Source organism: Chiloscyllium plagiosum, unplaced genomic scaffold, assembly GCF_037043375.1.
Source record: "Chiloscyllium plagiosum isolate Xiang-an unplaced genomic scaffold, Cpla_swu_hap1 HiC_scaffold_27, whole genome shotgun sequence".
NCBI lineage: Eukaryota > Metazoa > Chordata > Chondrichthyes > Orectolobiformes > Hemiscylliidae > Chiloscyllium > Chiloscyllium plagiosum.
Window position 1 is genome coordinate 66,775,945 of NW_028270165.1, and position 13,702 is coordinate 66,789,646.

The window sequence follows — 13,702 nt, forward strand, 5'->3', positions numbered from 1 at the left end:
CTACACTTTTCACACCGATAAAAGAACATAAGAACTCGGAGCAAGAGTGGGCCATCTGGCCCATCAAGGCTGCGCCACCATTCAATGAGATCCTTTCGTGGATTCAGTTAGACTTACCCGCCTATCCTCCACAGCCCATAATTCCTGTATTGTTCAATAATCTATGTATCTTTGTTTTAAATGCATTCAACAACAAGGTAGCCTCAACTCCTTCACTAGGCAGTGAATTCCACAGATTCACAACAGAATTGGTGAAAAAGTTACCTCAGTCTGAAATCTCATTCTCCCTATTTTAAGGCGACTTTCCCGGGTTCTAGTTTGACCCGCCAGTGGAATAAACCTCCACGCTGCTATCATATCTACTCCCTTCATAATTGTATAAGTTTCAGTAGGATTCACCACTCATTCTTCTAAATTCCAATGAACGTAGTCCTCGTCTTCTCAAGCTCTCCTCACAGGCCAAACCTCTCTTCTCCAGAATCAATGCTGTGAACCTTCTCCGCTATCTCTCTAGTGCCAGTATATTCCTTCTCTAACACTGAATACAGCCTACTTCAATCTGAATCGCTGTATTGAGAAAGAAGTCAATTTGTTTTCAGTCTGCTTCAGCCGGACATGAGGGATATGAACGTCACTTCTTAACTGTAGTGTTTATTTAGATTTCAATAAATAGTCATTATTTGACTGATATTTTGTAATTTAACTAAATGTCAGTCAAGGCAGGGAATATAAAGAAACAAAATTATTGACAGCAGCAACAATGCAGAATACCTGCCCTTTTTGAACGCGAATTAAAACTGAACACATGTTAATTACTAAATTTAGAAACTAAACAATGCATTCACCTCCCGTTTGAAAGGACTTTACTCATTCATTTTTAAAAAAAAGATCAATTAGACTTTACGGTCTACCCGAGTAGTAGAATTATGTCGAGAATAAAGAATTCATGTCTTCGTAAAATTGAAAACAATGAGTTGAACATGGGAGCCTGGAAGTGATCCTTGTATTTCTTCTTGTCTAATATCGAATTTATAAAAGAGTAATAATGGATTAAGAAGTCCGCTATCCATTACTTCTGCAGGAGGTGAATATTGAAGTGGTTTATGCAACTTACAATTTCATATTTCATGCACTTCCCTAGTTGTTCAACAAAGATCTACAAAACATAATGATGGAGCCGTTCACCATCTCGTGCTTTGTCATCTGATCCAAGAATGTTGTTACTTCTAGTTTAGCAAATATGAGATTAAGCAATCCAATTTGTCCCACTGTTTCACAAATTGAGAAGATTCAAAGCGCGAGATGAAACAAAATAGTGTACAAGTGATGCAGAACCAGAGTAAAATTACTTCTCTTTCAAATCTATTGTCTCGTCTTAGGAGCGACTGAGACTGTTGATCTCGAAGGTACACAAAACTAAACTCAGAAATCTTTATTTCAATGGTTCTGAGCAACCTCTGGAAATTTATTTTTGCATAGGTCCCCAATCAGGTCTCCTTCAAATGCATTTAATTAAATTATATGCAACAGCGTCAGGACTTCTGCCTCTGCTCGTCAAACTCACAACATAAACCATTTCACAAATTAAGCCAAAGCAATTGAGACACCAGGCTGCTGGCAGAAAAGAAAAGTGCATATGGAAAATCTGAAACAAATATGAAGAATGCTGGAGGAAAGCAACGCATGCGGAGAGAGGAACAGTGTTAAAGTTGCGACTCTGTTGGGACTCCTTATTTTCTATCCTTCTGTTCTGAGTGATCATATCAGACTCGAAACATTATCTGTGTTTCACTCTTCATTAATGTTGACAGATCTCCTGAGTTTATACAAAATTTTCCAAGTTTCTTTAAGGTATGAAGCTGTTATGCATACTGCGCAAAGTTCATGTTAATAAATGTATAATCAACCTCCTTTCTTCATATATCAGCTAATAAAATAATGTTGAAAGTATTCACACATATAGAATGTGAAACCAAGTCTGAACGACTTCAACAGTGTTGATATGCATGTCTTTTTTTATCTTCTGCCATATACCTTAGGACAAAACAGACAGCAACTAAAATTTAAAGGAGATAATACCAGTTTGATCTTCTGGATATAAAATGCAATCCACTCTCAGTGTCACTGTACCCATTATATGGGTGTAAATGGATTGACCAAATACAGCACGTCAACAAAATCTAGGCACACTAGTTACTCTAATCCAACATTTCGATCTCGAGAGACTGATTTAACCTCTTCCATCTGCTTTATGGAAATAATCCACAACATGCCGACGTAAGCACGTAATTTATTAATATACATGGAAATATATCGGAGAGCCAACGGGAGAAGAATGAGAAAAAAGGCTTCAATACCTTGGATAATTCATGATGCTGAATAAGTAGGAGTAAATTTTCCAGAGAATGAGAAGCCGAACTTACCACAAAGCTATACACCTCCGTGTACATGAACTCTCTTAACATACTACGCCATAGCATTTACAGAATCTTGTTTAACTTAGACACCCTACAGTGTGGAAACAGGCCAAATGGCCCAACAAGTCCATGCTAACCCTCCGAAGACTAACTCAACCAGACCCATTCCTCTCTGATTAATTCACCGAGCGCAGTGTGGGCAACGTGGCATGGTCTGCACATCATTGGACTGTGGGAGGAAACCGGAGCACCTGGATACACAGGGACAATGCATAAACAGGGACAATGTGTAAAATCCACACAGACATCGCCCGAGGCTGGAATCAACTCAGCCACCATGCCGCTCCATATAATGATCTGAACTGGGATGTCCATCCTTTCACTACAAGTCGAGAACAGGAGCCAGATTTACAGCATTATTCACTTTCTGACTCCTCAAGAGTAATAACTGAGAGCAATGCACAAGCCAGCGCTATGAACAGACATTCGCTACTTACATTGCTGCAATAAACTGGAACACACTTTCAAAAGCTGGAAGGCACTTGGCACAAAGAAATCGGCTTCACTTACAACCCTTCCATTAGCTGAAGAACTTAAAGCATTCACCACCAAGATTCAGCCACCAAAGTTGCGCCATCAATGTTAACTGCAACAACTCAGCTAAACTCCTTCCCTAACCGAACAAGACTGCAGCCACACTACCGAGCAAGGTGCACAGATAATTAAAAGCACCGGCACCTGCAAATTCCCATCCTGATTGGAATGGAGACATTGTTCCTTCACTGATACATGACCATGATTCTGTAATTCTCTCCACACATATGATGATGTACCGAGCCTCAACTAATACAGTGGACCATGAGATCAGGTGACCGCCGCCTGGTTGGATTTTATGTAACATTGACCAAACCAGACATTCCCACAGTTTTGAACAAATAGAAAAAGTGTCGTGAAATAAATATCCGAATAATGATTTTCACCTCTCCCATTTGTCACTAAGAAGAAAGTTGGAAAAGGATTTATTTTGGATATTTCATTTTTGAAAGGCTTGCGTGATGAAAATTGTGATGTTAAACAATATTGAGGTAAACATGTTAATTCCACATCAAATAGTGGAAAAAAACCTCGAATGCGGTGAACGTGAATTTAATAACATATGTAAAAATCACAACTCCAGATTACAGTCGAGCCAGTTTATTTGGAAGCACTAGCTTGAGGAGTGCTGCTCCTCTATCAGCACAACGACATGATGAAGGAGGAGCGCTCTGAAGGGTAGTGCTTCCAAATAAACCCCGTTGGACTCTAACATGATGTTGTGTGAATTTTAACTTTGTCCACCCCAAACCAACACTGGCACCTCCACATTAAAGTAACCTCGATCCACAAATAATATCACAAAACGGTCAGGCAGACCATAGGTATAATCTGAGAGTATAATCCCTTTGTGCATGAGTTTAATTAATGGTGACATAGTGCTGACTGATGTTTTACTGACACCATATTCACTGTTAGCCCAGAGTCTGGTGCACCCAAATGTAACAGACAACCGTTACAGCTGGTCAGGTTTTGTTGAGAAGATTGGGATTGCTTTCTTCTTGGCTTGCCTTCAGTGATAACACCGTTAGCAAAACAAAAAATCGAAACAAGATAAGACGCCTGAACTACCTCCATATTTCTATTCAGATCATGTTGAAAAGTAAGTCGATTACAACCGTCATCAAAGAATGGGTACAACTCTCACCAGAGAATAGGAGATATGTGTAAAGTGAGTTCAAGTTTTCGAAGAGCTAACTCTGCCAACAAAATGATATTAATGTAAGCCCTGCCTCAATTTGCAGCTCGCTTGCCTCGACACAGAAATTCAGCGCTGAAGGAGCAGTTGATGCACGTATCTTAGAGTCCTAGACACTCTGTGGGAAAAGAAGAGGGTGAACCCTGTCGGGTTGTTCTCTCAGCCGACTGTCCAAGTCATTTGGCAGAATGCTTCATCACCAGAACGTTCTAACAAGCACGAAGACGTCGCTTGGCTTGTGGTGAGAACGGCACAAACTGCGAGATCCCTCATGTACACCTGGCCAGTTTGCGACTACCCACACTGCTCTCTAAGTGGATGTAGGGTTTGGAAGGATGGCAGGGGACACGGGAAGTGACCGTAAAACATATCTTTCTGGAATTGCCCTTTGCAAACGATGTCTGGAGAAAGATGCAGTCAATTCTGTCGAGGCTTTTCACAAGAAGCTCTTTGACTCAGGACACTGCTCTCCGATCAGTTGCCCACGATACACACCGACACTGAAACAAACATCAACTGCGCCTGGAAGAGCATCAACTCGCTGAAAGATGTTCTTTGGTTTGCATGAAACTCTTTGGTATTCCAGAGCAAGCGTTTGACCCCGACGGAGAGTTGCACACTGGCACATTCCAAGGTGCAGGACTATGTGTTTAGGAATGCATTAAATGTTGAGGCAGCTGCCGCCAAGGCAGTGGAGAAAGACCACTGTCTGAGGTCTTACTGCTGAAGGTATATGGGGGTCCGTTCAGGTATCAGACCCCCCGATGTCTCGTGTATATATGAATACATGCCTTTAGTGTGTTGCTGGATAGAGTCAAATTCCAGTGTTGGTTTATCCTTCATACACGAATGTACAGAAATAAGAGAAAATTAGGATTGTAGATGCTGAAGATCAAAGTCTAAATGGGTGGTGGTGGAAAAGCACAACTGGCTGGGCATAATCCGAAGAGCTGGAGAGTAGACGTTTGAAGCATAAGATCTTTATCCTGATGAAGATTTTATGCTCGAAACGTCGAACCTCCTGTTCCTTGTATGCTGCCTTACCAGATCTGCTTTTCCAGCACCACAGTTTTTGACTACTGTACAGAAGTGACCTGTTTCAGTGAGTAAGTATGCATGTAAAGGTATTTATATGAATAAAGTTTTTATTTGGAGACAGGAAAAAAGAAGACATCGTTCTGTAAAAATGTTTACAGTAATCCTACTGAATGTCTTCAACAACTTCCCCAGTCCAGGAAGAAGAGCTATTGATATTGCGCTGGCCAGTGGCAATCATTCAACTAAATTCACTGAATAACAAAACTGGTGAACAAAAGAAGGTCAAAGAACTGTGCATGTTGGAAATCAGAACCAAAGGAGAAATTGCTGGAAATACTTCGCAGATCTGGCAACATTTGCAGACAGAAAGCAGCGTGAATGTTTCGCTTTGGTTATTTGAAGATGACCAGTTGACTGTACCTTTTATTAGAGCGACAATTCTAACAGATTTCATGGAATAACTTGCCTGCCAAGTTTCCAAAATCGCAGAACTGTCTGAACAATAAAATATAACAAATTAACGCACAGCGCCTTTGTTCCACTGAGGATGCGAACGGCTAACTGCGCCCTTTATCACAGCAATGTTTCTTCCACTTTCCTCGGAGGAACTTGCCTGTCACGTTTCCTAAATTGCAGAACTGTCTCAACAACAAAATGTACCGAATTGGCCCAGAGTTCCTTTGTTTCACTGACATTGTCAACGGCGCTATATAATGCATCAGTATCGAGAAAGTTTTCGAATATAAAGAGAAGAAAAACTAACTAAAATCAGTGTAACATCAAGCTCCTAGAAATACATAAATATTCAGATTCTATTTTACACTCTCCCAAATATTGACGAATAAATTAGGTAAATATTGTTCACCAGGTTTCCCGACTACACACACTGTTGAAGCAGCGATGGGCACTGTTTCCAAACACACCCGAATTGTCTGAGTAGGTTTTCAACTCTGAACTGCATAAAAACTCCGAATAAATGCAAGGATTGGGGGTTAATGGGGGTTGTGGTTGGGAAGCTCTGAAGCCTCAGAAACAGTTCCATAAAAAGTCAGAAAATAATGAAGACAAAATAGTTTTCATTCCCGATCATGCCAATATTTTATCTCGCATAGACTGATCATTATATTTTTGCCACATATATGTTGCCAATCATTGACCTATAAATGGTTGCGAAAATGTATTCAAGTGACCATAACTCACAGTTCAATAGCTGCAGATGAAGTAACTTCACGAGGCTGACAAACATCGTCCCAGCTGGTGATTCCAGATCAAATCGGAACATTTGCTGAATGCTGATCACAGATACAGAGCAGCAGTTAACGTATCAAGTGACTCCTCTATTTCTGTAACAGTTAGTTCCTTCACCACGCCTTGTCCAGGGGCTCGTGTTTCTTTCCATCAACCAATAGATTTTGATGTGAGCAGACTATTGAGTAAACTCTGTCTTCTCCACCAATGAGAAATGATGTGACCATTAATGGGTACAATGAAACCGGGTTCCAAACACTAGTTCATCTTAACAGATCAATGACGTTTCAGATTTTGACTTGGAAGCGAGTCCCCACGCCGGAATCCATATCACAGAATCACACAACCACAGGAGGTTATTGGTCTCAGATTCTTTGAAGATACTCTGCAACTCAGCATCTCCACGAGTAGCTGGAGAAAGAGCTCAATTTCCATTTCTTCACTTTACACTCTTCAGGACTAAAAATGGAGACTAACAACTTCTGAGCTGAACCTCTACCCTTCCTTTAGATTACAAGTAACCCATTTCCTCCTTTATATATTCCTGTCCTGTCGACATTGGTCTCAACACAGCAGACCCACATTAATCTCATTCCCCCAATCCTTCGCACCTATTCTGAGTCATAATTCTGTCTATTACTATAACTATCAGTCCGTTGTCTTATTCTCTGAGCACACAGACCACCTGTTTCAGTCTTTTCTCCTCCCCCGTCTGTGCACAGTATTAAAAACTGTCATTATCCTGAATAATCACATTTGATGCAAAATATTAACTCGCTTTGTGTGTCCACACATGCTGCTCAACTTGTTGTTTTCTTCAAATGTCAGTCTTGTTTCTTTATAAAATCAGCTTTCCGTCATTCTAAAAGTGTTAACCATTGAATTAACTTTTAGAAAAACTTTAAAAAGTCCCCAAAAATCTTATCTTAGTTTTACTACAGTTCGTAATTTCTATGTCTCTTCTGCAAACTTGTTCCCTCGTCTCCATCACTATACCTTCCAATATTTTACTCATCAGGATCATTCTATAGAATTTGTCCAACCCAGGTACGAGAGGAAATAATTGTTTTCTTTTCCTCTTCGTCTGCAAAATCTGCTCAAATTTCAAATCATGTTGATTTCCCTCCTTGGATGGTCAGCTCTTATGGGACGGATAAAGTGCAATACAACAATGTTTTGCAATTATTCAAATTTGCCAAATATCAAATTTCCTCTTGATATGCGAGAGGAAATAATTGTTTACTTTTCCACTTCCTCTGCAAAATCTGCTCAAATTTCAAATCATGTTGATTTCCCTCCTTGGATGGTCAGCTCTTATGGGACCGATACAGGGCAATACAAGTTATTCAAATTATTCAAGTTTGCCAAATATCAAATTTCCTCTCGATATGCCTCATCTTTCAAAATTGCAGGGCCTGACATCATGGCAACTGTGACTGTACATGTAGAGCATAGAACGTAGAATATCGAACATTACAGCGCAATACAGGCCCTTTTGGACCTCAATGTTGCGCCAACTTGTGGAATCAATCCGAAGCCGACCTGTGGAATTAATCTATCCTACAGTAGTCCATTTTCATCCATATGTCAGTCTAATGACCATTAAAATGCCCTTAAAGTTGGTGGGTCTGCTATAGTTACAGGTAGTGCATTCCACGCCACTGCGAATCTCTGAGGAGACTAAGTTATACAAAAATGCAACAAGTTTGTCACTTCATCAGAAAAAGTGAGGACTGTAGATTGTGGAGATCAGACTCGAACAGTGTGGCGCTGTCTGTTCTATATTCGAGCAAGGGAGAAACAGGGATGTACAGGCTGTCCGGTTAATTGCAATATTCTGAACATGGTAGTGTCCACCATAAACAATGTGATAACAAGCATCAATTTGGGCAGACAAAATTGAAATTATTTATGGAAGAGAAGTCGTGGTTTGAGAACTCCACAATATTTTGATGGGGTAACTGTTATATTGAATATGGGAGAATCTGTCCATGTGGTATCGACGGCTCATTGAACACTTTTGATTAAATCGAGCGCAAGAGGTTGGTGTACAGAACTGAAGCCTGCGCTATCATATGTGACATACGGTCCAGGACAGAGAATTGTCTCACAGAGAAAAAAAGTTGTGCATTTTCAGTGAGAAGGAGGTGATAAACGGAGTGTATGGGCAATCGAAGGTGGGACATTAGCTATTTACAACGCAGTTCAACGATTTTGGATGAGGGGATTAAATGTGACTTTGAGAGGTTTGCTGATCAGAACCATACTAACAGGCTTCAAGGCCTTCCGGACAAGTTGAGTCAAAGAGCAAATGCGTGAAAGATGCCGTCTAACTCGGATCAGTGTGAGGTTAACGACATTGGACAGAAAACAGGAGAGAATAGAACACCAGAGAGTAAAATAAATATTTAAAGGTATTTTAGTGATAATGAACAAAGAGAAACGGATGACCCGTTACCCCATTAACTAAAAACAAGGAAACAAGTCCGAGACTGAAAGGTAAGTGCTAATTTGACCTTCTTTGAAAAACGGGTTCAGTCCAAGAACAACGTTTTTTTAAAAAAAACTGCTTCTACAGAACATTGCAGAGACCGTTGAAGTATCATGTGCCGTTTTGATCGCCTTGCCTAAGATATCGTGCATTGCATTGGAATAGTTGCAGTAAAATCCACCAGACTGATTTCTCGCATACCAGATGTGTCCTCTAAGGAAACATTGCATTCATTGTGTCCACAATCATTGGTGAGGATCTCATGGAAACGCAAATAATTCTAACGGCCTTCACATGCAGGATGCAGGTTTGATGTTCATCTGGCTTATGGTATCGAGAAAAATGGGTCATGGTCTTGGGATACAAGTTTGCCATTTCGTAGGGTTGCACAGAGGTTTTGTCACTCAGGGAACTGTGAGTGGAATTCTCGAAAAGATTGGGATGTCATTGGTACATTCAAGAAAAAAAGCATCAGTTACCTACCAGCGTGAAAAACTGTGGAAGTTAAAAAGTAAAGTTAGAACATAGAACGTCGAACAATACAGCGCAGACCAGGCCCTTTGGTCCTCGGTGTTGCGTCAGCCGGTGAACTATTCTCAGTTCGTCCCCCTACACTATCACAAAATCATCCATGTGCTCATCTAAAGATTGTTTAAATCTCCGTAATGTTGCTGAGTTGACGACATTAGCAGGTAGGGCATTCCACGCCTTTACCACCCTCTGTGTAAAGAACCTGCCACTGGCATGTGTCTTAAACCTATCACCCCTCAATTAGTAGTTGACTCTTTCATTGCACTTTGTGACATGTGGAGCAGCAAGAGGGATAATTCAGATCTCCTAGTGTAATCAATTGTGGAATTGAATGCAGATCATGATCTGAACCTCAAACCATTTCCCTGTAACCAATTCTGTTTAAAATTCTATCACTGGATACGGGCAGCGCTGTCTCTGCCAGCATTTATTACCCATTGCATTTTCCCCCTTGAGAAATTCGTCATGAACTAGGTTCTTGAAACATTGAACACGAAATGCTGAAGTTAGACTGACAATGGCGTGAGGGAGGTATTTTCCAGGATTTTGACCCAACGACAAGGAAGAAATGTCGACATACATCCAAGTCAGGATAATGAATGGCATAGACGGGAACTTGTTCTGTTCCACATATCTGCCGGCCTTATTCTCTGGGTAGAATTTCTCGTGAGTTTGTAGACTGCTGTCTGAGGAGTCTTGGTGAATTTATTCAATGTCTTTTGAAAATAGTGTACATTGCTGTTACTGAGTGATGGTAGTGGATGTTTGTGGATGTGGTCACAGTCACTTGGCTGCTTTGTTCTGGATGCTGTCAAGGTTATTGAGTTTTGTTGGATCTGCACCAAGTCCGGCATTTGTGGAGTTTCCATCACTATGTTTCTCGGTCCACAGACGCAGCGAGACACGCTGAGATTTGCAGCATTTTCGGTGTTTGATGAAGAGCTAAGTTGCCCTGGTGGAACTCAGACTGGGAATCAGTGCGCAGTCTATTGCCATGTGGTACCTGTTTGACAGCATCGTTGATGACCCCTTCAAACACTGACTGAGAGTAAACGGGTTTAGACAATATTTGGCCTGGTTGGATTTGTCCTGAGGTTAACGCAGGAACACATGTGGCCTATTTCCCGCACTACCTTTGGACATGGAAAGTGCAGAGACATTGATATAAAGGTCATCATGTCAAATTATCCTTTTGCAGGTGAACACTCCTTACGGAAGTGTAGATCACAAAATACGTGAAACAAAATTGGATGATTACAGAATACAACATGAAGTTGTGGAAGTGTGTGTGTTATTTTCTCTCCCTGAAAGTCTGTGATCAATGTTGTTACAACAGCATCAGTGCTGTAACTCAGTTGTTTGTAATATACATAAGTGTTTTGAAAGAAACTGTAGGTGCTCTGATCAGTGACGTTCTGACCGTCACACTTATCATCAATACCGATTTAGAATCCACATCACTCCTTTACTACTATAAGGCCTGTCTCTGTCTTATGCTCTGCTTACTCTCCACATCTCTTTCCCTTGAGCATCTCAGATGAACTGCACATAAATCAGCATTATCCAGCCCTCTTCTGTGGACTCAAAACATTAAAATCATATTTGTCCCAAGATTCTGCAGTTCTTCTGTGTTCTTAATTCAGATTGCCAACACCATCTGAAACTTTGATCGTGTTACCATGGTTTGGAAACTGGGTACAGTTTAGCGTTATTAACTACATTCATTCACGTTATCAACAATTTCCATTTTATCCTGTGCTGTTTTGAACTATTCATCTACAAGACAGCGCCTGAGCCATGTCTCACAGATGTGCTGCAGAATTTCACATCATATATGGGTTGTGTTGCGATACAGGGCAAATTGCCAATCATCTGAAGAAATCTGATCTTTCAGACAGAGGCGAAATGCATGAACACGCATTTTGATATCATAAATGCCGGACATTACCAACGAATTGATTGCATCGAAGAGCCGTAGCATATTTTTACAAACCACGCAGAAGCATATTTTACAGCAGATAATAATTTGGAATTTGGCAAGATTCATGGAAGGTTCAGTGTATGAAAAGGCAGCTTCTCAGTCTGCAGAACCACAGAACCGTCACTGCGCGTCTTGCCTTTCTGTTCAAACAACAGGAAACACCTGGTACCGTGGTAAATTCTGTGCTCGAATGTTGTCGCCTGTTTCTCCTTTAAAATAAAAAATATCGGATGGAAAAAAACAGTAAATTCGGAATTAGAATAGACACTCAACAGAATCTCAATGGGTGCTTCATCATGGAAGAGCACATCTCAGCTCCCGGCTCATGTCAATTGGGAATCTATAAATATGTTAACACCTTAAATCCTGAACGGTCGCACAAAATTTCTGTAATCTAGTTACTGGTAAACATACGTCTAACAGAGTGATTCAGCGTGACAGAAAAGATCAGTTTGAGATCCAATCAGTGCCTACAAACGTGAATTAGGATCCAAGACTGAGGCTACACGTTTGAAGACAGTCTGTCTGTCACAGAATCACTGAGTTGCAATCGCGTTACAGACTGGAATGAGTTTGTTCGGCTAATCGTGTCTGTACTGGCTGTTCAAACACTCATGATTACCTAATGCCAGTATCCTGTCTTAATCGGATAATCTTGCAAATATTTGCTTCCATATTCATCTAATGCTGTGGCAAGTTTCAATCTGCATTCCCCAAGTTTCCAGGTAGTGCCTTCCATATCGTGACGTCCATCTTCGCTGCTTTTTCAGATCTCTAAACTATTGTTGTCACCTGCTTGTCCCATTTGTTTTCGGGAATGCTTTCTCCCAATCGACACTGTCCACATCTCTCAGGCAGGCAGGAGGAGATATGAAGCATGTGCAAGACTTAGAAATCATTACCATAGAGAAATGCAGAAGATATTAAGTTGCACTGAGTCGGAGCAGGGATAAAGCAATGGGAATTAGACAGAGAAAGACGTTGAGCACTGATGTCACAGAATTATATGATCACACCATAGAACATAGAACAGACCTCCAAAGGAGCTGTGCTTTCTGCCCAGTATGCTTGTGTCCACCATGATGCTGTTCTAAACTGATTCCATTTGCATGCATATGGTCTGCTTCTCTCTATCCTCTGCCTGTTCATTCAACTGTCTAAATACCATTGTTGATACCATAACTGTTCATGCTACCTCCCATGGTAACACATTCCAGGTACTACAATCTTTGAGGTTAGAAACCTGCCTCTGACTTTTCCTTCCACCTTTCTGCCTCTCAACGTAAAATTGTGCCCACCAGTATTGTACATTTACGCCCTACGGAGACTCTGATTATTCTCTTTGCCTCTCCCTCTCATAATTTTAACTACTTTAGTAATCTCCCCCTCAGCTTCTGATGCTCAAACGGAATAATCCACGTTTGTCCAACATCTCCTTGTGGCTAATACATTCCAATCCACCAAAATTCTGTGAAACATCTTCTGCATGCTCTCCAAAGCTTCCACCTGCTTCCAGTAGTGCAGCCTTCAAAACTGTGCATGAGCCTCCAAATTTTTCTTGGTCGATGCCTGATACATTTGCAGCGCGATTTGCCAACATTTACATTTACTGCCCCGACTGGAGAAGGAAAACATGCTGTATAACTTCTTTACTAACTTATCCACTTGTGTTGCATCTTTCAGGGAGATATGGACGTGAGCCCTCTGTCAATCAATGCTATTCAGAGACCGACCATTAACAGTGCAGTTTCCACTTGCATTTAATTTCCAAAAATGCATCACCATCTCTTGCCAGGTAAAACGCTATCCATTGATTCTCCAACCAAATGTCTAACTGATCCATGACTTGTTGTGACTTTTGACACCCTTCCTTTCTGTGCAGAATCAGCCAATTTTTGCGTCGTCTGCAAACTTACTAATGACACCACCTACACTTTCATCCAAATTTTATATATGTGGTTAATCACCTGCAGACAGGGAAAAACACGGTTCTGCAACATCCTGTGTTTTCAATGGTCAATTCAATTTTACACCAAACTTTCCATAGCACCATGGATTACATATCACTTACTTTTCTGAACCAATCTACAACGAGGGATTTATCAAATACTTTACCAAAATCCTTGACCTTCATTGACGTGATTTCCTCTTGCTTTTGAGCTCCCACGTCCATCAAATTACACTTATTGGGATCCACCTCCATC

General features: G+C 40.8%; 1 protein-coding gene across 1 annotated transcript in view; it reads right to left on the reverse strand.

The window, feature by feature from the left end:
- The window catches only part of LOC148144522 (scavenger receptor cysteine-rich type 1 protein M130-like), a 31,196-nt gene extending 17,495 nt beyond the window's left edge, over positions 1–13,701 (reverse strand). Inside the window, exon 1 of the mRNA XM_087975375.1 lies at positions 13,614–13,701. Within this exon, the coding sequence (XP_087831501.1) occupies positions 13,614–13,701 (88 nt within the window). The remainder of the gene's footprint in view (positions 1–13,613) is intronic.
- Between the last annotated feature and the right edge of the window lies 1 nt (position 13,702).